This window comes from Limanda limanda, chromosome 17, assembly GCF_963576545.1.
Source record: "Limanda limanda chromosome 17, fLimLim1.1, whole genome shotgun sequence".
NCBI lineage: Eukaryota > Metazoa > Chordata > Actinopteri > Pleuronectiformes > Pleuronectidae > Limanda > Limanda limanda.
In genome coordinates, this window is record NC_083652.1 from 19,988,185 (window position 1) to 20,012,933 (window position 24,749).

The 24,749-nt window shown below is 42.3% G+C and overlaps 2 protein-coding genes across 2 annotated transcripts in view; one reads left to right on the forward strand and one right to left on the reverse strand.

Moving 5' to 3' along the window:
- The window catches only part of coro7 (coronin 7), a 107,309-nt gene extending 90,277 nt beyond the window's left edge, over positions 1-17,032 (reverse strand). Inside the window, exons 1-7 of the mRNA XM_061089729.1 lie at positions 16,924-17,032; positions 13,673-13,769; positions 12,590-12,670; positions 12,374-12,444; positions 11,253-11,439; positions 9,293-9,369; positions 5,474-5,524 (exon numbers count right to left, since the gene is read on the reverse strand). Of these exons, the coding sequence (XP_060945712.1) occupies positions 5,474-5,524; positions 9,293-9,369; positions 11,253-11,439; positions 12,374-12,444; positions 12,590-12,670; positions 13,673-13,769; positions 16,924-16,983 (624 nt within the window). The 5' untranslated portion in view covers positions 16,984-17,032. The remainder of the gene's footprint in view (positions 1-5,473; positions 5,525-9,292; positions 9,370-11,252; positions 11,440-12,373; positions 12,445-12,589; positions 12,671-13,672; positions 13,770-16,923) is intronic.
- Positions 17,033-18,019: 987 nt separating this feature from the next.
- Positions 18,020-24,181, forward strand: dnaja3a (DnaJ heat shock protein family (Hsp40) member A3a). The gene is made up of 11 exons (XM_061089609.1): positions 18,020-18,227; positions 19,709-19,845; positions 20,537-20,620; positions 20,710-20,916; positions 21,461-21,613; positions 21,699-21,846; positions 22,150-22,214; positions 22,393-22,521; positions 22,614-22,729; positions 22,843-22,940; positions 23,536-24,181. Exons 1-11 carry the CDS (start codon positions 18,020-18,022, stop codon positions 23,553-23,555), a joined length of 1,365 nt encoding a protein of 454 aa, XP_060945592.1. The 3' UTR covers positions 23,556-24,181.
- The last annotated feature ends 568 nt before the right edge of the window (positions 24,182-24,749 follow it).

A 24,749-nucleotide genomic window follows, 5' to 3' on the forward strand; every position in this document is an offset into this window, starting at 1 on the left:
TTTTAAGCTTTTTACTTTTTCCCTCAGCTTTCACATAAGTGGCCCATGTCCAAATCAATCATTTTTAAACCAAGAAGAGATTAAAGTTGAAAGGCCGATGAAACATACTCGCTTAAATGTTTACTAGGGAAGGAAGAGACAGAAAACAGACAACAAAATAAAAGTCTAATCTGAAATTCAACCCATCCTTCATTGTGGGACAGGGATGCCACATGTGCACACTCTCTCCCCTCTGAGCCAACTATCTAAATGCAACCGTCTGTATGCTTGTGCACATGCATATACACACACACTCACTGATTACAGATGCAGTATATACTGCTTCTCCTGTCCAAGACCTTAATTACCCTGCACAGTCTTATTTCCCATAAAAATACAGCGAGAGCAGGGCTGTAATTAGAGCCTATTTTTACCCCACCTGTCTAGGGGAGAACTCAGCCCAGTGCCGGCCACAGGGATGAGCCAGCTGCTGCCATGGGTGGAACCAGGACACCAGTGGACACAGGGGCTGGGGCCAAACTCATGGGAGAGGATTGGGGGGGGGGTTATACCTAATAATCAGCGAACTGCTTCCTGATTAGGGCGACAACTGTTGCACCAGTAATTGTGTCCCTAACATTTCGAAAAGAGAGATTTGCCATCTCGACTGTATTCAGGGAATCTTTTCAAATTGAACCGCTCTGTTTGACCCATTATGGTAAAACCAGCTTTGTAACTTAACGAACTTTCACAATTCGACCTTCACTCACATTTCATGTCTTTTTAGTTCGTTTTTTTGTTTATCACCGAAAAATATCCGGCACTTTTCAAAAGTACAAAGACATTCCCCAATCACTTAACAAGCTTCATTCTGTGGGAGGAATCAAAATATTGCTCTCTGCTATTAAGCATCGACTTTCTGTGAGAAGAAATCACATGTTGGTAAAACACCAAACATTTTTTCATACTGAGAGAGGAATTTCCACATCTGTATCTATAACTGATGCATATGGTATGTGATACTTTTTTAACCTTGGAGAACCCCCCCCACACACACACACACACACACACACACACACACACATACACAAAATGGATGATGAATTAAAAGATATTTGAAGAATATTTTGTATATATATTGTAATATCCGGCACTTTTCAAAAGTACAACTGAATGCAACACTATATCTCGTCTTCCTGGGGATAACGGTGCACATTTTCAAATGATATCAGTCTTATAAAGTAGTTCAGTTGACAGTTATTAAAATTAGCATAATTCCACCTGTCCTTAAAAAGGGAATATGTGCATATGTCCTGTAAAGCCTACATGCTTGTTTGATAGACCTATAGATTGACTTTACGAATCAAAACGTGTATTTCATGCAAATACACAGGTGACAAGTCTTTAACCTCAGATCATCAGCTTTGTTTTTTGGGATCTACGCTCTCTCACTCTGTTAGTTTACTACAATTCAAACTCTTTCCACTTTAAAATAGGGAAATTACATTTCACTCTAATGCTCTGCAGCATTCATGAGATACCTTTCACCAGAAATATTTCAGTGAGGACTTTTGGCTCTTCTTGATGACTGACCAGACCTCCCAGTGAGGTTACATATTCAAATAGTTTGGACACTTCCTTGCCCCTCTCTATTTACGTTTGTGGCCACGCTGGTCTTTCCCTGGTATCACATCACATCTACAACAACAAGCTAAGCAGAGTGGAGGAAGTGATTGAACTCTTGAACCTCACATCCACAACACCAGTCGCCTTTAAACCAGTCCAATGTTGTGTTATGTTATGTTTTATGGTGTTAAACATTGCTTTGCGGGTACATGTAGGAATTAGAGTAACACACTCTACCATGCATCCAAATTACTGCCTTCAAGTTGTCATAAGCGTGTTTAAACTTCACAGACTACACCCTCCTTCAGCAGATGGAGCGTTAATAGGAGTGGCGGTGTGCTCCCATTCTCCAGGGAGACGGAGCGTTAGAGGCGCACATGCAAACTGTCCGGGCCGAGGCTCTAACCCACTTCAAACTGCAGCCTCCCACAGCGGGACCTCGCGTATTTGAGAGTCAGGAGGGGAGAACAAGAAAGCGAGAGAGCACAAAGCCAAAAAGGGAAGAGCAACCCTCTCATAACTTTGATCTGGGGCCTCGGCTCTTCTTCGGTTGGAGGCGGTGAAGCCATGTGCGGCGTTGCAAAGGAGGCCAGGGTGCTGACTCAGGCTTCTGCTCTCCTCTGACTTAAGTCTCCGTGCCAGTGAGACCAGGAGGATTAATGAGAAAGTGGAAGACAAGAAGAAAGAAAATAGAGAAAGAGAGAGAGAGAAAAAACATGCTGAGGAGAAAAAACTAAAGTGGAGACTCGGGCAGACTTGGCTGGATGGTCCCTCAGGGTCCTGGTGACCCAGAGCCCCCTTGTTTTGATACCACATTTATAAATGGTCTGTATTTATATCTGGCTTTTCTAGTTTGATGAGCACTCAAAGCGCTTTACAGTGCAGTAATATTAATGACAGTTATAAATGGTCTGAAGAGCTGAAAGAAATATTCAGATAATTTACTTCAGTAAAAGCAGTAATACACAAGTTAAACAACGGCATTTACTTGAGCTACTTTCTATACTGTTGAATAATATAGTCCACACCAATGCATTGAAGTTTTCATTAATTGTGTGTTTCCTATTTAAAAGCCAAATAAAAGTAGTGGAGTAAAAAGTACAATATTTCCCTCTGAAATATAATTAAGTGGAAGAATAAAGTTGCATAGTAAAAGTAAAAGTACCTTAAAGTATACTTAAGTTGTACTTGAGTATGTGTACTTAGTTTCATGCAACCACAAGAGGCTCAGGGATGGGGAACCACTCAAATATAAAACATATTCCTCATTTCAAATCTAACTTAAGACCTTAGTCACATCAAATTTTCCCTTTCTCCCGGAGATGGTCTGTTGTTCACCACTGTCGACCATCAAAATGAAGTAAAAAATGCCATCGACTTGGTCGGAATGTCCCAGCAGCTCATCCCACCGCCACCAGTAACCAGTGGGCTCTGACGGGAGACGCCATTTCAGACATACAGACAACCCAATGCTAATTCAGTCTAAACTAATAAGGCCCTTTGGCTGCACTAAGTGATTTAAAAGGAACTTCAGGGCAATTACATATGACTTGGTTGAAATCATTTTCTAAACACAGACCTGGAACAGTGATGATTCAGGCAGTTTTAAAAAGCTGGGATGTGTAGTGAGAGGGACAAAAAAAAAGAGAGAGATTCCTTAAGTGGAAAATTCAAATAAGCTGCTGTAAAGCTGCTGTGCATTAAAAAGTACTTTAACAGAGATACACCTGATGTAGCCGTCCAACCCGGGAGAGGAGCCAGCTGACTCATGTTAGTTCAGCAAACACACATGCTCTGTACTCACACTCCGTTGTGTAAAAAGACGGACAGTGTTCCCGCAAAGAAAATAATCTGCATGATGGGTTTTTTTCTCCGCTGGCTCCGTGCCTCGTCAGCCCGTGACATCACATGCGTCTGTAACAGTACACCTTTCACGAAGGTGTGGAAAGACTCAAAACACGTAGAGCAACACCCCGGCGTATATACACAGAGTCGAGTGTAATAAAGCGATTCCTTTCAGAGTGAATGCAATTAATCTGCTGCAGCATGTCGTGCTTTTGCAGGATTCCTTGAGGGAGCCCACGGCCTGAGGCAGCCTGAGCATCTCCGTTATCGAAACCCCCTGGGAGGTCCGCCGTTCCAATGTGTGAGGACGTCTGCTCCACGCCGACCAGTCTCTCACAACACTCACCTTCATCACACTTCATCCTCATCTTCCCTCCACACACAAATGTCCCATCCCTCTTTCTCACTGCTGCTGCTTGAGACCGAGGCCTTTTCGGCTCATTCCTGGATACCATTGGTGAAAGTAAAAAAAAACACACACACAGACACACAAAAAGGAGTGGTGTGAGTGGAGAGGTTCATGGTCGCACTGGTTTGCTGTGGGACGGGTACCCGTGGGAATAGAGGAGCAGCGCCAGCATCCATAAATCAGCTGTAGATGACTCACTGAGAGGAGCCAGCGGTGAGCTCTCCGGATTAACATCAACATGTTTATCACTAAATGAAGTGCGGAAGAAAAAATCTGTTTACAGTAAAAGGTGGTGGAGTGACGGGGACCGATTTACTCATAAAATACCTACATTTTTGGATGCATTTTAAATAGTTCCACATGACATTCTATTCATGTAATTCTAGGAATGTCTGTGTATTGGTTGTCAGTCCATCCATCCTTCTGTCCATCCCTCCGTGGCACGTATATCTCTAGAACTGTTCACCTTGTCGCCTTCAAACTTGGCATGAGTATTGTTAAGGGCTCAAGGAAGTGCAGTGTCAAATATGTATGGCACCTAAAGTTGCAAAGGGGCGGAAATTTTCCATGGGAAGTTAAGCTCGGGAATTTGGGGAATTTTGAAAAAAGACAAACTACGCAAATTAAACGCTGATCAATAAAAACATCATTCAAAACTCTATTTTAAAGATGTATGGAATGCAGCACACGCTGCACGTTGAGTTTCAACCCTCCACTGTGCATTCTTCCATCACATGCACAGATAATTCCCAGCATCCTTCACTCTACAGCAGGGCTATTGAGGCCTGCTGTAGAGTGCAGGACTAGTCAGGTAAGTTTCCATGATATTACTCAGGAAAATATATTAGCATGCTGATTGAGGATTGTTCATCTGTTCATCTAGCATATTTCCATTCATTTATCCATCAATTGTAAAATATGTTTACAGACTATTCCAATTGTTTGGCTAACTATTTATATCTCTGGCATTGCATTAGTGTTTTTTTTACAAACTTTTTTCTCATCTTATTCTACAGAACAATGCCACGTGCACTCTCTCATGTGTGGAGACATTTCACCCCATCCAATGTAGAAGGAAAGGCTGTGTACATCTGCAAATACTGTGCAAAGACCTATGTTAAGAATGACACAACGATGCAGAAGCATATAGTCAAGTGCCCAAAGTTTCCTCAGGGCTCAAATCAGCCTATGACACAACAAAATGTTTATATTTATGTCTGTATATGACAAGGTAAATACAGTTAGTATAAATTATCCACAACATTTCCAGTTTATTCCCGTTATTTCCCGTTTATTCCCATGGAAAGTTTCCAACTTTGAATATTCCCCGGAATTTTGCAACCCTAATGGCACCTGATATGTTCAAAATTAATAAACTGTGAATAAACAGTTGCTTTGTAGCAGTGACGGCCCATTCACGTTGTTCACCACAACAGGCTGTTTCTCCAGCAGCTTCAGGGTTCTGCGGACTTTCACAGTTTGGGCAGGTTTGTAATGGGCACTGCACAATAAATGTTTTTCTAAGCTGGAAAAAGGTGCATTTGATTTGGGAGCACATAGTAGAAGTATTGGGTGTTTTGACAGTTTGATGGAGCCTTTATTTGGAGAACTTACCTGAACAGGTGTCAGCTGGGCTCTGGGATCAAAAACTCGCAACATCTTGTCCTAGAGATACAAAGAGAGAGAGAAGAATCAGGACATAGCTGAAAGAACCTGGATTCACCTGATGAATGACGCACCATAAAATCAGCTTTGGCTGTCGGGAACTCAAAACCCTTTTGTTTTAAATCACAGCTTGGTTCCTTGTACGGACGGCATGTGACGTTAAGTAATAACGTGAAAGGGCTGTGAGGCAAGTCTGTGGTTTACTGTAATTTGGGAGGAGTGTGACTTTGGTGTACAAAGGAGGTTCAAGAGACGATGCAAGGTCAATATTCAAGGTTCTCACAAAGAACAGAGGAAAGGAAGAATGACTTCATAGAAACTGAAATATGAACGTTAAACAGTGAAAACATTAGAATCCCTCCACCACCAGTTTATCAGCGTGATCTCACTGATTCATCGCGACCTCTCCGCGCCCCAAGTGCCTTGACCCCGGTCGGCTCGAACACGCATTCGGCATCAATCACGGCAGCCAATCAGAGAGGCTTCTTCATGAATGAGAGGAAATGGGCCCTAATGGGATCAGGCTGTGACCGGGACATGTGTGTCTGCAGCCGTGTCACTCAATACGGCTGTGTGACTGTGATCCCAGCGGCAGGCCGACACACGGGCTGAGAGCAGGTAATAAGTAAAAGGGCCTGGACCGAACCAGGCAAACACACTTAACGAAAATATGTCAAAGGGAATCAGGAGGCTGACAGTGCCACAGTCAAAGACACAGACACACACAGACACACAGACACACAGACACACAGACACACACACACACACACACACACACACACACAGACACACACACACACAGATGGATAGAAGGTCATTGAGCATTCGGCCCCTAACAACATAACTACAGCATTTTATTCAATCTGGCTAAATCCAGCGTCAGTGTCAGCTTCTCTTGATTCTGCTCCTCTCAGCAGTTCAAAGGGGATTTATTTGCTATTTATTAGTTAGAAAAGCAAACGCAGGTTTTTCCTAATGTGCTGGTTTTTTTTCCCTGCCTCTCCATCTGTGTGTGTATCGAGTATGTTTGTGTGTAGCCCACCCACGAATATGATGCCCCAGGGCTGTGTCTTCAGGGCTCTGCGACCTGGGCTTAAGCCAAAGGCTCAGAGAGCGATGTGGAAACACACACACACAGACACACACACACACACACACACACAACACACACGCACGCAGACACACACCTGGGCATAAGAACCGACCTGTTGCAAAAATGCCAAATTCTGGATAAAACCACCTCTGACCTAAGCATTCTCGAAGTGTACCCGCCTGAGACACCGATTTATTGTTGCAGCATTTGAGCCTGACATCATCTGTGCATACAATCCTATTCAACCCATCACTCAATTCTTTCCCCTTAAAACCTTAGAATAGATAACATATGTCTCCTGTAAATTAATGCATAATATACAAGTATACAATTCCCACATTAACTTTATTTATTGGCATTTTACCCTAAATAGTGTCAAAAAAACAACAACATATGAGAGAAGAGAGGCAGGGCAAACACACAAATGAAGGGCCACTCACATACAGATGTGTCTCCTAAGCAACCACACAAACCCACTCAAGCAAACACACACACACACACACACTAAAGCCTGTGACAATAACCCGTACAAACACACACTCAAACACCACATCGACTCATAAATGCACAGATGGACGAGCAGGAGACGTGTATGTGTGTGTGTGAGTGTGAGTGTGAGTGTGTGTGTGTATGTATGTGTGTGAGTGTGAGTGTGTGTGTGTGTGTTCAGCTGTTTAATCAAAGTGATAGAGCCTCATTCTCAAGCTGCTGTTAATGAGTTTTCACTGCTCGTCTGCTGCACACAACTTTCACTTATGTGTAAACACACACAGTCGGTGGGAATCTCTGGCCACTGATGCTCTCTCCACTCATCAAACACACCGGGCCGACGACCTCCCATTCCTAATCTCCCACGGTTACGAGCGCTGGGCCCGTTGCGATCGTTAATCTGAGACTATGGGATGCCTTCATCGTTTATTGAATCTCACTTCTACAGCCTGAGCGCCGTTATAAGGAGCCGGTGACTTTTAAATTTAAAAAAGGTGGGACCGGGGACCATAAATCCAGCGGCACCCCATTTTCAAACAGCACACCACCCAGGTCCACCGGGTCATTTGGATAAACACAGACTTTCCTCCATCCCGGCTCACACTACCTGTGGATTCCCCTTCGCCACACTGAATGGCGCCTTTCTCCCTCCAAGTTTGTCATAAATATACATGTCTCTCGGTCCGGGGTGAGGCCCGTCCTGATTCCTGCTCTTTGGGGCGGTGGTCTCCCCTTCATCTTCCCCCCATCCCAGCCCTGTACCCCCAGTGTTTACTCTACAGGAGGGCTGGGGGGGATTGGACCCACATGTCTGCAGGCCCTATTTGCTTTAATAAGCTGGATTGAAGAGATTGAACGGGGTCTTTTGTGTTAAATGACACCAGAGCCCAAACGGGTAAGAGCCTCAGAGCCCCCCGCCCCCCTATGTTCTTGGTTTCCATCCCCCCCCTTTCCTTTCAGGTGCCTTGTTCTGTCAGGCTGAGGCCGAGGTTGATCTGGTGCATTACCCTGTCAGAGTAATTGTCATAATTTGGAGGTAGCATGTGATGGGCGGCGTAATTTGTTACTTGTCAGAGCGAAGACAAACAAGGGAGATTGGCCTGACAATCATGCCTGGTAAGTGCGCACATTTGTGTCAGCGTTTATTTGGTCTCAAACAGCAGTTAGTTCATCTGATTTTATCTTTCGTAAACACCGGGGCCCGGCTGTCTCATTTTAACATCAGTCTAAGTGTACTTTCAAAAAGCACGGAGATATTAACTCGAGTGCGCAGTCAGATGGTTATTTTAATCTCCTATAAAACCAAATATATTCATGAAACAATGTCAACCCATAAACCCCTCCTCTCGCTGCCCCCTACTATTAAACCCACACCACCTCCCTCCTTCCTCCTCCTACACAACGCACTAACAACTTAATGGAAAGGCCTTCAAGCGCTGTGATTATTTCCCGATGACACCAATGAGTACAGCCATATGGACGCATAAAAACCCAAGGAGACTTTCTCCCCTTTTTGAGCTTTTTCTCGTACGCCCCATAACTACTGTGCACGTCAAAACAATTTGGTTCTTCGGGGCCTGATGTGACTTGAGCTTGCATCTAGGGACAGTTGGGTTTAAGAGGGTATACAGAGCTGTGTACTGGGGATAGACATTTAAGGTCAGCTGGGGTCAGAAGCCATGACAGATTTATCCTTCACATTGGGCGTGTTCTCTTATTAGTGTCGTCATTGCCAAGTTATAACAGTTTCCAATCTCCACAGGCTCTCTATCAACCAAAGCCAGGATTTCTTCAACTGCTTTGTCATCACTATTACCGTATTAAAACAAACTGGCTCTTAGGTATTTTACGTCATCAGACTTTCCAACTTTATTCTGTTTTTTTCCTCATCAACTCCTAAACAAATGCATGATGTGACCTCCACCCTCTTTTATGAGCATCACCTCTGTTGACATTTGGATAAAATAAACCTCATATAAACAGATAAGGAGCTGCAGAGGTCTAAAGTGAGACAAGCTGCACCGAATGTGAGCCAATGGCGGCATCTAGCGGCCACACTCTGCAACTACAGCAATCCAACCTTGAGATATTCACAAATGAAGTTGGCGAGGGAGTGAAACTAAATGCAGCTTTTTCACTTCATCACGCCTCTTCAATACATCAGGTGCAGAGTGAGTTGCCCTCACCTTGCAGGAGGAGGCCAGCAGAGAGCCGTCCCGTTTCCAGCTCAGACTCTGCAGTTGGTCACCGTGCTGCTCCAGAACTGCAGACGCACAAGTCAACATTAGTGAGGAGACAGGAGCAGAAGGACTAGAGACGCAAAGCTCATGTTAGACAGGGACAAAATGGGGCAAAGAATAAAAAAAAACATGATAACACAAAGAATTAGCACAGATTGACAGGGCAGGGAGGAGATGAAGCCGGAGAAAAAGCACATGAAAAACCTGAAAACACGTAATAACACACCAAAGATGGGGGTGATACACATCAAGGAATGGATCATACGTCTTTACAGTTAAAGCATATGAGAGAGGCTGAGAGCGTGACACACATTAGCTTGCGGTGCCTTAAGTGAGCACAGCAACACTTGAGTGAATTGTTCAGTTGCACCAGTTGAAAGGAGATGAGAGGTGAACAGGTTAAGACAAAGTGATGGGACATGAACTTAATTAGTAGAGATAAACACATTTTTACCACAGACGCACTTATTCAAATATAGATAGTGTCATCATTCAGATCTTTTTCCTTAACCGCATATGAATGTGGAATGGGAGGGATGTAAGAGGGTGGGGGGTTCGGCTAGGGTTGCAAAGGGGCGGAAACTTTCCGGTAAATTTCAGGAAACTTTCCGGAAACTTTCCACGGGAAGTTTAGCTCGGGAATTTGGGGAATTTTGAAAAAAAAAACTATGCAAATTAAACGCTGAACAATAAAAACATCATTCAAAACTCTATTTTAAAGATGTGTGGAATGCAGCACATTGAGTTTCAACCCTCCACGGTGCATTCTTCCATCACATGCACAGATAACTCCCAGCATCCTTACCTCTACAGCAGGGCTATTGAGGCCTGCTGTAGAGTGCAGGACTAGTCAGGTAAGTTTCAATGATATTACTGGGGAAAATATATTAGCATGCTGATTGAGGATTGTTCATCTGTTCATCTAGCCTATTTCCATTCATTCATCCATCAATTGTAAAATATTTTTACAGACGATTCCAATTGTTTGGCTAACTATTTATATCTCTGGCATTGCATTAGTGTTTTTTTACAAACTTTTTTCTCATCTTATTCTACAGAACAATGCCACGTGCACTATCTCATGTGTTGAGGCATTTTACCCCATCCAATGTAGAAGGAAAGGCTGTGTACATTTGCAAATACTGTGCAAAGACCTATGTTAAGAATGACACAACGATGCAGAAGCATATAGTCAAGTGCCCAAAGTTTCCTCAGGGCTCAAATCCGCCTATGACAAAACAAAATGTTTATATTTATGTCTGTATATGACAAGGTGAATACAGTTAGTATAAATTACCCACAACATTTCCAGTTTATTCCCGTTAATTCCCGTATATTCCCATGGAAAGTTTCCAACTTTGAATATTACCGGAATTTTGCAACCCTAGGTACGGCTCACAAAAAGTTCCATCAGCAGTGAGCAGCAGCAGCCAGGCCAGCTGTCATGGGATGGAGGGGTGCTTGCAGTGTTTGTGGGGGAAGGGGTGGGGGTGGGGGGTGGGTGATGAGGCCAGAGGATAGTGACAACATCCTGAGGCCAGTCTGGGGAAGACTGGGACCAGGACTGCAAACCAAAACATTACCTCTGCTGCTCCGGCACTTAGACAGAGCCACAGGGCTGTAAAACGTAGGCAGTGTCAGTCAGACAGTCCCCAAAGAAAGAAAAGAAATAAAGAAAAAAGGAAACCAACCACTTCACTCGACTTTTAAATATATATTTTGGTTAAACACAGAAACAAAAACAGGCCACGACGAAACTTAATGACTAACTGACAGATACTAGAATGTTAAATGTAACAGACAGTAACAGTGCAGGATGTGCGACAAAGACAGAACGTGTGTTTCAAATCAGCGCTCACGACCAAATGTGTGTGAGCGTGTGCAGCTCATGCCGCCAGCTAGCTACCTGCTAAGGGTGCGTCCTGGCGGCTGGTGTCCCAAATCAGAGGAGACTTGGCGCTGCCGACAGCCAGTAACCCAGAGGAGGTGGGGTGGAAGAGCACCAGCTCCAGCCGGCCCTGCCCTGGATGCAGGGTCAGCTCGGGGCTGCTGGGCTGCTCCAGCTCTGGATCACACAGACGCCACAGCTTCACCTGTTAACAAACACAGTGGAAAATAAACAAAATGATATGCACTTACATTTTATAAAAGCTTGTAATTCATGATGGAAATAGTCCTCACACTTCGGTGAATTCCTGCTCTTTTGGACATCAAATGAAATGCTTATGATCAGTAAACTGTTTTTACAGCCACATCCGACATATCAGACTTGTGTAACCAAAATTCTGATTAGTTCTGCTGAAGATGTGCAGGCCGGGAGCAAAAAGGATCAGTACAGCAGGTAGCTGAGATGTCAGGATGCAGCATCACACCAAGAGATGAGAAAAAGGTTTGGGTTTTTATTTAAATCTCCTCCAACTCTTGAAAAGGAAAACACTGACAGTAGCACGCTGGAGAAGCCAGAGGGATCTATATCCAGATCAGGTTCGGATTTCTAGCTGATGGGAGCAGATGAAGTGAAACTGTATGATTATGCGTCAGTAAAATAAATCCCCGGATACATATTTCACAGGTGGGTGCATTCTCTCAGTCTGGCTCTAATTCCACTTGCTCAGCACCGGGCTGGAGAAACAACGTGCCCTGTCGGCAAAAAGATGAGGAGTGAAAGTGAGCTGCAGATGCTGGGCACTGCGGACAACTCTGGTTTGTGTGCTAAAAGGTCCATGTGTGGCAATGGTTGGTTGAGTCAGTTAATCTGAGGTAAACCAAGCTGCTGAGTCTGGAGATGCAGGCTCACACCCGGCAGATTCCAGAGAGCCGGGTTCACCTGTGGCTGAGAATAACGTGCCGAGAGCAGGGGAGTCATCATAAACTGAGAAGGTTTATGATGCATTTTAATTTCCTGCCAGGAACAACAAAGCCATAGAGGATGGACAGTGCACTTCAGTTTAAGTTCACTGCAGCAAAACAAAGGCAGGAAGGAAAAGGTTAAAGACAGAAAGTTAAAGACTCCACCGATGAGCTCACCATTTCATCTCCGGAGCATGTTGCCAGCAGATTCTCATCGAAAGGTGAAAAGTCCATATCGGTTATTAAATCTGGGAAAGGGGAAAAAATAACAATTAGATCCGGATCACAGCTGTGTAGGCTGTAGGGTAATTTTCAAAGTATTTGTTTTTCCTAATGTGACTCAGTGTCCTGCCAGAAAATAGTGTGCTGATAAAAACATGAAGAACAAACTACCAGAGTGGCAGGAAATCTGAGCGACTGTCCATTGGCCATCTGCACCGGGTTTGACTGAAGACAGGCCCAGCAAACCTCCACCTGGAGACACATCACACAGACAAGACAAAGACATTTTAATATTACTGCACTAAATAGACCTGTCTCCTTGCACTGTGTACCCTGTACAACACACCGCTCCATATGCACTTACTTCACATCATATGTGATATGTGTTAATATAAACCATATTGATATTATATATCATTTTATACAATAATATTGTCTTTTGCACACTCTGTCTACATATTCTTACACTCATAGTATATTATATTATCTATTGTATAGTCAAATACTTATATTTATACCTCCACTATATATCATATATTATATCATACTCTGTATATTCTTTGTATATATAAGTATATATACACATATTTATACAGGTGTACATGTTATAATTATAATTATTATATTATTATTATTATTATTACTATTATTATTATATATACTGTTGCTGCCATTATTACTTTATACTGCTATTGTATTGGTATAATTACTATCATATATATAAATATATATTATGTTATATTATATACCATATATACTGTACTATTTTTATGTACTGTCTAACAATAACATTACCATCATATCATCAGTACTATTACCATCATCTTGCCACTGCACCTTATCTACCTATTTATCTTGTGTTTCTGTTTTTATTCTTTCTACCTCAATATTTTTTATTTTATTCTATTGTATTGTATTTTTTTGTATTCAAATATACCGGCTGCTATGACGACTTAATTTCCCTTCGGGGATGAATAAAGTAATCTATCTATCTATCTATCTATCTATCTATCTATCTATCTATCTATCTATCTATCTATCTATCTATCTATCTATCTATCTATCTATCTATCTATCTATCTATCTATCTATCTATCTATCTATCTATCTATCTATCTATCTATCTATCTATCTATCTATCTATCTATCATAATGTCCCACAATCTTTCCCTGCCACTGAAGAACTTTGCTCAAACTGCAGACGGTGGATTCTTCTTCTGGTGCAAACCGCTGACCACTCTTTTACATCCTTACCAGCCTGATCGGTGTTGAAGGCCACAAGCTTGGAGCTGGCTTTGATGTGGTTCCCCTGGGAGGAGAAGGAACCGGCGCGGACATTGTTGATCCACTCCTGGAGTTTGAAGACACAGATCGCACAAGTCAGAGAGCAGAGCAGATGAAGCAGAACAGATAATTAGGATCAGACGACACCACAGAGGGGAGAACGAGTAACTCATCAGACCACAGTGGATGAAATGCAACTCGACAGATGAGGAGAATCACTGGTGCAAACAGGAAAACACCAGCAAGCTGCACTGACAAACCAAAGAGAAAAACATGTCTGGCTTATCAGTTTTCATTTGGAGCGCACACGACCACGTTGGTGTCAACGCACAAAGAATAAAAGAACGACATAAACAGGGAGGATCTAGTTGAGAGCATTCAAACTCACAAACAGACACACAAGCTCCTCTGAGAGAGCGTTGAGGAAGTGGGAGGGCCCCCCCCCCCCGAGTTGCACAGCACAGAAACTCTCAAAGCCTCTTTCATAACACGAACAAGGCGAGAGCAGCAGGAAGACAGAGTGTCCGCACAACATGCTCCAACAAATCCTCCTCCGCGGCTCCTCAGAAATCTGTCACAAGAACAAAACCTGACAGACGTTTGGCTTGAAGAGCGCAATTAACAAGAGGATGAATTGGAGGAAGGAGCATCTTCTCCTGCATGGATAATATTAAGGTCACCATCTTTTACACAAGGTCCATCGCTTCCTGTGAAATTAAAATTAAAATTAATTTTGGTTACTAGAAGGAAATAGAGTTCACACTTCGACCAATTCCCCTAAAGTCCCTTTGTGAAACCACATTTGAATTCACCAAATCCGGGTTTTTTATTTGGATCTGCACCAAGTTGAATAATATGTCAGTCCCCTAAACATGCCTGATTGTTTTCTACATGAATTATAATCTTGGAAATTAAGGAAAATGTTGAAAAGCACCACTGGAGCAGTCCGGTTGGGCGGATTTCTGCTTTTCTCCCCCACAGCGTTGCCAAGTGCTCCCCTGGTGAGTAAAACATGCGCACCCTTTTTGTACGGTATTAAGCACAACTCGATGGTCACTTGTTTCTGGTTCTGTCCGTCTTTTAAAATAAAATAATAAAATAACATCCGCTGTCATTTCTCACTTTCTTTGAATTCCAGGAACTTTAATGAACAACACGCAACAAATAGATTGAGAGGGAATCATATAAAAAAAAAAAACATTTAAATGAAATAATACAACGATACACAAACACAAATATATTTGCAAAGCTTTTTAGGGTTTTCCATTTTAAAAGCTTTTTGTGAGAGCATTTAGATACGGAGGCAATTTATTGTTTTAGCTTTTCATTCGATCACAAATTCAATCCATACATAAATAATTATTCAATTACTATATAGTATAATAAATTGTGATAATATGAGAAAATGCCCTACATTTATGTGAATTACGTTGACATATTACTAGAAGGGAATAGAGTTCACACCTCCACCAATTCCCCAAAAGTCCCTTTGTGAAACCACATTTGAATTCACCAAATCCAGGTTTTTATTTGGATCTGCACCAAATTGAATAATATGTCAGTCCCCTAAACATGCCTGATTGTTTTCTACATGAATTATCTTTTGGAAATTAAGGAAAATGTTGAAAAGCACAATCTTGCAATGTAAAGAAAGTGAAAAAAAAACGAATGGGTTCATCTCTGGCCAATACAGCATCCTTCCACACAGTTTTGTGATCATCAATTCAGTAGTTTTTGAGGAATCCTGCTAAAAAACAGACAAACAAACAAACAGATGAAAACAGAAACTACTCTGCAGAGATAAAAACGTACAATAACTGTTGTTTTCGGCCTTTGACATCAAGGCTTATAGGCAGGAGGAATATAATGGGACACCTCAGGGTCAGCCTCAAGAAAAGATGTCAAAATAAATCAATCCCTGTGACTTATCTCTCACCATGTGGGGATTTGAAGCTGATCAATAATCGTCATATCTCTAAATCCATGTAAACCTCTTCTCACAACCTTTACACCTTTAACCACATTTTCCCTTTGGACTGGAGCAGCCACATTAACTGGCCTGTTTGTTTGACATTCAACACAAGCAAAGCACCACATGCTGCTGATCCTGAGCGGGAGATTGGAGAGAGAGAGAGAGAGAGAGAGAGAGAGAGAGAGAGAGAGAGAGAGAGAGAGAGAGAGAGAGAGAGAGAGAGAGAGACATACCAAGACCATCCAGTGTCTCTGAGTGTACATGCCAAACATTTTACTGCTTCAGTAAAAACAAGGCAGGGGGGTGGGTGGGGTGGGTTACATAGTTCACCTGAGCCAGGATAAAGCTGCAGGCAACTTCAGACAAATGGATGATGTTTTATAACGGCAGACCATGAGCCCTATAGTTTCTGTCCACACCAAAACTCCTTAATTACTGATTTATTTTGCACATCTTATATTGAATTATTCAATTATGCAAACAACTACTGCAATTTTGCACGCTTGCTCTATGTGCAATGCCCTGGACATGCTGCTGTAACACAATCATTTCCCAATGTGGGATCAACAAAGTACATCTATCCATCTATCTGTCTGTGTGTGTGCAAGAACACTACAGGCCAGACAATATCATCTTATATTGAATTATTTTAGTCATGCAAACTACTGCAATGTTGCACACTTGTCTCTAATTTTGTCATCTCTTAGTCTCTCGCTCTATGTGCAATGCCCAATGTGGGATCAACAAAGTACATCCATCCATCTATCTGTCTGTGTGTGTGTGAGAGAGAACACTCCAGGCCAGACAAGCTGCCTCTTGCCTCCAGCAGGAGAGCCACCACTGACAGGAAGGCTTCTTCATACTGCTACATTGTGTTTTTGAATCTTTTCATTGAATGACACAGGAAGGAGGCAGAAGTGTCCAATCAGAAACTCTGCAGGACACAAAGACTGCAGAGGAGCAAACTCAGTGATCTGTGGCATAATGGGACGGTTGTGATTCGGCCTCGTTGTTTGATCAGATGAAGCAGATCAGTGCAAACACACACGGCTCCTGGATTCTCTTCAGATTCAGATCTCTGCCCTCCTGTGCTTCTCTCATCTCCAGATGCAGGAAGTTGCACATCCCTTGCAGGCACACACACACACACGCTGAAGAAGTAGCACAGCTGCTAACAACCAGTGCTAACGGTAGCTAGGAGGGAACATTCACACAGCTGGATCTGCCCAGGCGCTCCGGAGCTACTCACATCTTTCTTGGGGATTTTCGGAGTGGTGTTTTTGAATTTGGAGGTCTTAAAGCGGTTCATGCTGCCCTCTCTCTCTCTGACTGCCGAGCCTTCCGGGTGTGTGTGCGTGTGCGTGTATGTGTGTGTGTGTGTGTGTGTCACTGCTCCGCTGTCTGCACTGGGATCAGCTGACAGCTCGCCCAGCCGCCTGTCTGCTCGCTTTGGTCACCGGAGCAGTCCGGTTGGGCGGATTTTTTGCTTTTCTCCCCCACAGCGTTGCCAAGTGCTCCCCTGGTGAGTAAAACGTGCGCATCCTTTTTGTACGTTTTTAAGCACAACTCGATGGTCACTTGTTTCTGGTTCTGTTCCTCTTTTAAAATAAAATAATAAAATAACTTCCGCTGTCGTTTCTCACTTTCTTTGAATCCAAGGAACTTTAATGAACAACACGCAACAAATAGATTGAGAGGGAATCATATTAAAAAAAACATTTAAATGAAATAATACAACGATACACAAACACAAATATATTTGCAAAGCTTTTTAGGGTTTTCCATTTTAAAAGCATTTTGTGAGAGCATTTAATTTTGGAAGCTATTCATTGTTTGGCGTTTAAAGTCAGCTTTAACACAAGTTTTCATTTGATCACAAATTTCCCATGCATAAATAATTATTCAATTACGATGTAGTATAACAAGTTGTGATAATGTGAGAAAATGCCCTAAATTTATGTGAATAACATCGACATATTACTAGAAGGCATGGTTTGTCTTTACTGCTCATATCCTATCTATTTATCTCGAAACACTTTACTTTATTCTCAATTAATTACACCAAAACTAAATATTCCTCTTCTCAAAATATGTATATCTAATAGCTATATTTAATATATATATCTAACACATAACTTTATTCTCGTTATATCGTGCCTTTTTTGGCACCTGATATTCTCGTCATAATTAATGCAATCTGAACAAAACCAAACAATGCCAGTGATTTCAGACCAACACGTTTCGTTCAGAGAGCACCATCTCGAGTCAAATTTAGCATCTTTGTTGCTGCCGGTGCCGCCCTCTGTCTTCCGGTCATGCGCAGTGGGTTCGCAACGTCTGAAGAAATGATGGCGGCTGCTCGCTGCTCCTCACGCTGGATCTCGGTGCTCCTGTCCTCTGGCCGCCGCCGGGGGGCCTCCGGGGCCGCAGCGGGGGGCTCCGGGCCTGGAGGGGTCCGCGGGGTCTCCACCGGGGGTGCGGGTACAGTGTGGCGGGCGGGCGGCGTGGCGTGCTGCGCTGCGGGGAGAGCCGTGACATTGAGAGGGCTGTCAGGTGAGTGGTCCACTGGGCTAGGCTAGGCTAGCTTTCTACAAGTGTATGCATGTGACGCAGTTCAAGACAATAACAATGAGTTCTGAAGATACGAAGACTTTGTAACTCAAAGGTTTTAGCTTCATGCTCTAGCAGATGACGTGAGATCAGTGTTGCATACTGGGATCTGTAGTCATCAGGGTGAATGTGACCTGTCAGACAGACATGGCTAACATTTGTTTTTGCTTTTGCTATTTACTCAACAACAATTAAAACAAAGAAACAATTCAGACCTGCTGAACAACCACATGTCAATGTGTTGTCTGTTATCAAGTCATGATTAAACAGCTGCTCCTCTATTTTCTGTGGTTAATGATGTTTATATATATATACTGTACTATTTTTATATACTGTCTAACAATAACATTACCATCATATCATCAGTACTATTACCATCATCTTGCCACTGCACCTTATCTACCTATTTATCTTGTGCTTCTGTTTTTTATTCTTTCTACTTCAATATTTTTTATTTTATTCTATTGTATTGTATCTTATTGTATTGAAATATACCGGCTGCTATGACGACTTAATTTCCCTTCGGGGATGAATAAAGGAATCTATCTATCTATCTATCTATCTATATATCTATCCATCTATATATCCATTTATCTATCTAGCAATCTATCTATCTATCTATCTATCTATCTATCTATCTATCTATCTATCTATCTATCTATCTATCTATCTATCTATCTATCTATCCATCTATATATCCATTTATCTATCTAGCAATCTATCTATCTATCTATCTATCTATCTATCTATCTATCTATCTATCTATCTATCTATCTATCTATCTTATGTTAGAACTGACAGGACAAAACAACAACAACAGGAAGACACTTTTCAAATTAAATATATCGTAATGACAACAAGATAGATAGATAGATAGATGGATACTTTATTAATCCCGAGGGAAATTTAGGTCATCCAGTAGCTTATACATTTACACTTATACACCTCACCGACATACATACATAAATCACAGAAACATAGGGGCAACATATTACAGATACATGAATGGGTCAGACCCTATGGTACAGAAAACAGTGATTGTCTCAGTGTCAGTATGAAAGGGTTCTTGTGCTGCTGGAGTGGATAGTACAAAAAATATATATATTAAAAACAAACAAAACTAAAATATATATATATAAGAATTAAAGAGAGAATGTAAAGTCTGTGCATGGGGCTGGTATAGCCAGTAAAGTGATTGAGGGCGGACTGAGGTACACTCATGCAGGGAAGATCAATGATGGAGCAAGACACAGGCGCAATAATAACTGAAAGTAAGAGGCAGATATTCAAATGCAAAATATTAATCACAGTGAACTGAAAAGGAAAAAAACTAACCACCCATCTTTGTTATTTGCTGGTCTGCACCAGGTCTGATATTACCAGGCAACAATTGAAGCCTCTAACTCTTTTATGATTCTTTTCAGGTCTCAAACCCCCCCATGCAGGTTGCACACACTACTTTCACACGAGTTCTCCTGCGAGCAGCAAGACGGACTTCTACCAGATCCTGGAGGTTCCTCGCACAGCAACCCAGAAAGAGATCAAGAAAGCCTACTACCAGGTTCGTCCCTGCCCGGAGCATATCCAAATGTCTGGTTCTCAGCTGACCAATCCTCACAGTACTTGATGGTAGGGGTGGGAATTGGCAAAAAAATTTGACGATTCAATAGTATTGCGTGTTTGGGCCACGATTCAATAGTATTGCGATTCTGCGATATATGGTGATACTGCAAGTATTGCGATTCGATACTGCAAGTATTGCGATTCGATTCTGCGATATATTGCGATTCATGTCCCCCAAATTATTCAAAGGCATTACAAAAAATGAGGAAAATAAGACTGCTCCACTCAATTCAAATGTCACATTTAATTCTGTGAACAACATTGTCTTCTACACATTAACTGAAGTGCAAAAACTTTGTCCTTGAACATTCAGGACACAGGACCTTTGTAAGTATTTTCTGAATAGGAGACCTCTCACATGAACGCTGAGCTCCCAGCACATAACTTACAATTATTTAAATAGAATACAGTAACATCAAGCAGACATAATAGAGTAACATAAACCTGAGAATAATCATATAAATAAGAGTAACCTAGAGCTTCAATCAAATTGAGAAAAATAAACAAATGTGTACTACTAGAGTCCAGTCCAGTTGGCTGCAAGGTCATGACCCAAAATGTTAAATTAATTTGGGAATATTGGCATTTTTCCCCCACCACTGGTTGACCGTGTGTTTGTTGTTCCTCAGATGGCCAAGAAGTATCACCCTGACACCAACAAAGAAGACCCCCAAGCCAAGGAGAAATTTGCTCAGCTGGCTGAAGCTTACGAGGTTTGTTCTCACTCTTTATTGGTTGTTCCAGCAATGATGTGTTTGTCTTTAGCGATGAACTGTTTTAAAACCTTGTCCCCGTGTTTCAGATCCTCAGTGATGAAACCAAGAGGAAGCAGTACGACACGTACGGCTCAGCCGGCTTTGACGCTGGTCAGGCCGGTGGAGGGCAGCAATACTGGAGTGGACAGACCGGCAACGTGAATCCAGAGGAGCTCTTCCGCAAGATCTTTGGGGAATTCTCAGGAGGACGAGGGTTTGGTGACTTCAATGCCATGTTCGATCAGCCACAGGAGGTTAGTGGGACACTGGAAAACAGGATTTAAGTCAAGGAGAGCACCTGATTTTGCATTTTAGAGCTCACCTGATTTAAATTTGGTATTTAGGGCCCGAGCACTGATCAAAGGTCAGGTGAGGCCCTATTGAAATTGTAAGGATTATTATTATTATTATTCAGGCAAATGAATTGGCTTTTTGAGGGCTTTACCATGCTCAAATTCTTACCAAAATTTGCAGAAAGTTAGAAAGTGGTGAAAATTTACGTATTCTGAAGGAATTTTCAATGGGCGTCGCAAAATGGCTCAGCGATGGCCCCCCCGAGACCCCTGGAACGTGTTCACATTGACCGGTCTTCAAAAAAATCAATATACAGGTGTATCATGACCAGACAAACAAAAAAGTATTAGGTGCAATTGGAAAAACGCCACAGGAAGCCTGCTATTTTGCATTTATTGGCCATTTTGGCCATATTCCACATTTTTACTTTGATGTACTTGTACTTTTATCTGCGTTTAATGCAGATTGATGAATTTCTAACTCTCTCTTGTTGTCTTGGCGCAGTACATCATGGAGCTGACCTTCACTCAGGCAGCGAAGGGAGTCAACAAAGAGATATCCCTTCAAATGGAAGCAGCCTGTCAGCGCTGTGACGGAAAGGGCCACGAACCGGGCACCAAGGTCCAGCACTGCCACTACTGCAACGGCTCCGGCATGGTGAGAGCTCCGATACGCCGCCACTCGTTAAAGTGCTCACACGTCTGTCGCATTACCAAACGCGTGTATTGTCCCGAACCTGCAGGAGACAGTGAACACGGGTCCGTTTGTGATGCGCTCCGCATGTCGCCGCTGTGGAGGCAAAGGCTCAGTGATCTCCACTCCCTGTCACTCCTGCCGTGGGGCCGGACAGACCAAGCAGAAGCAGACTGTGACAGTCCCTGTGCCTGCAGGTCAGTTACATTCCACTGCCTTTATTTTGGTGGATATACCCGAATTAATTAGTTTTATATATATCCATGTTAAATACAGCTGTAGATTCATTATGCTTGAATAGAAATAATGGAAGAAAATGTTTGTCCTTCTCCAGATGAACGTGCTCTGTACTCTGCATTCTGTTTTTTTGCTTCTTGTCACCAAGTAATCATGACTATTAATGAGAAACTGAAAATGATCACACATACACATTATGAGAAAGGAAAGTCATCATTTTACGTCGCTTATGTGCACCACCTGACTCTTGTTTTTGCTTTAAGGAGTGGAGAATGGTCAGACTGTCAGAATGCCAGTTGCTAAGAAGGAGATCTTCATCACGTTTCGGGTGAGTATCTCCAGAAAGAGCTCCCCTCGCAGTGCATGCTTCCCTCGTTAATAGGATTGTCTTGTGTGTCTGCGTGTGGACATTTAGGAGACATTGATCTGTCTGAGCTCTTAAACTCAACAACCTGAGGTGTCCTGCTTTTTGAAATTCCTTCTCTGTGCTCTGGTTTGGGGTCCAGGTCCAGAAAAGTCCAGTGTTCAGGAGGGACGGTGCCGACCTTCACTCTGACCTTTTTATCTCGGTGGCACAAGCCGTTTTGGGCGGCACGGCCAAGACACAGGGCCTTTATGAAACGCTCAACTTATCAGTAAGCAAACTAGAACATTCTTTAGGGGAACATCAAAAACATAATACAAAGAGGTGACTAGATGGTTTTAATTTGATCTCTCCCTTCTTCAGATCCCTGCAGGAATCCAGACAGACCAGAAGATCCGACTTGCAGGGAAAGGAATCGCCCGTGTCACCGGCTACGGCTACGGTGAACACTATGTCCATGTCAAAATAAAAGTACCCAAGTAAGGCAAACACACATCTTGTTCATCTATTTGTACAACTTATTATAAAGAAAGAAAGTTTTCCATATCACAATGAACATAAATGAGTAAACAGAAGTTGTTTTTGTGTGCAGGACACTGACAGACAGACAGCGAGCTCTGCTGATGAGCTATGCTGAGGACGAGACAGATGTGGAGGGGACGGTGAGCGGCGTCACTAACACCACTACAGGTAAGAGGAACACTCTCACTGACAAATTCACTTTTTCTCTTACCTGCCAGTTCCTGATTTCCTTTACTGAGATGGGGTTTAAGAAGGTCTGGTTAATGTGGCTGACGCATTGTAAATCTATCCGGGTGCAGGCTGCTACTTTCTTCTTCCAGGGTGGCTTATGGGTCCTTAAAAAAGTCTTTAATTAAATATTAAAATAAAAAGCTTTAAAGTAATAAATTATCTTACTTTCAGATTTGATGAGTCTTAATAATTTAAGGCATGTCACCTCTAAAACCTATCATAAAGTTACTCCTCTCTGCCAGACCAAAGAAGAAGAGTTATTAGTTCCTGTGTGTCCTGCATCGTCTGTCTGTCTCTGGTTAAGTTAATGGGTTAAACTAATACCTCTCTAGCCTGCTAGCTAGTTTACAAACATGGGGATTCAAGCTTGACAACCACGTGTACTCGTGGTGGTTAAAGTCAGTGGCTGTAGGTGCTTCTAAAGAAAAATATAGTTGTGTTAAAAGATTCTCAAAGTTGGGACAATGGGGAGATCAAGTTTTAAAGCTGCTATACACAAATCTCCAACAATTTCCTTTTTCTTTTCTTCAAGGTAAAAGATCCTGGAATTGAGAGACTCCACCTGCAGGTCAGCGGGCGGAGAGGATGACGACAGTGTAAAGCAAAGACAGACACATCACAGAAAAGGGGACAGAGGCTTGAGAAGCTGTGGGTGGTGGATGAGGACTATGAGGGTTCTGGATGGATCAGTAGGGACCCACCTATCACACCCTGCAGTGGATAAACAAGAGGATTACCTTCTCTTGTTATCTGCCCAGGTGATCCTCCCACGAGGGGATGAAGCAGCCACTCACCTCTCTGTCCAATGTCCACGGAGGATACTTTGATTACAAAGACTGGCCATTTACAATACGAGTGTGCGTGTGGGTTTTCTGCTTCCGTTACAGAATCCATGTGCACAAAAAAATAATTATTGTATTGACAAAGAATAAGAATAGTCAAACGTTTTTATTTGGGATCAAATCTCCCTGATGCCTTTGTCCATCCGTATGTTTTTCTTGTGTTTTCACCCATGTTCACTTTAATTCTCAGCAATGTCACACATCGCAGGGCCAATGTCGTCAGACTACATGTTTTACTTCTGTGTTTTAAGTGTTGGACAGTGTGGGAGTGTCTCCATTTCTCACCCTCTCTGATGTAGGATTAAAAAATGGAAATGTCATTTTCCTGACACTCACCCTCATCTGTCGCTCCTTTAACTCCGGCATCACTTGGGAGTTTGATCTGTAATAACATTTATACATAGACAGCTAGATCATACACACAACAATGTGTCATATAGAGGATATATACTGTACAGCTATAATAAAGCTATGGACTGGATAAAAGCCTGTTTTTTGTAAATCTCTTAAGTAGTAGTACTTAAATCTGTTATATTTATCATATTTGTACAGATACGGTTCCACCTCATTCATATGCAATATAAAACACAACTAATCTCCAAAGTCTAACATTACAAACGACGTGTAGAATTTGTTTTTGCAGGGAGATCGTATCACATTATATTGCATTGCACATGTGAACCTGATAAACCTGCATTTTTATTTTTGAGTGACTGTAATATTATCCTTGGGATCCTGTGTTGAGCTAAAATGAGGTCACTTATTTTCCTATTATGTTCTGCTTTATATAACATGGTCCACAGGGTGCATAACTGGTTTCCAGAATATGAGGTGTGATCTCACTCAGCTACTTAAAGGGACAAATACATATAATTCTGTACAATTACTGCTGATTATTTTGTCA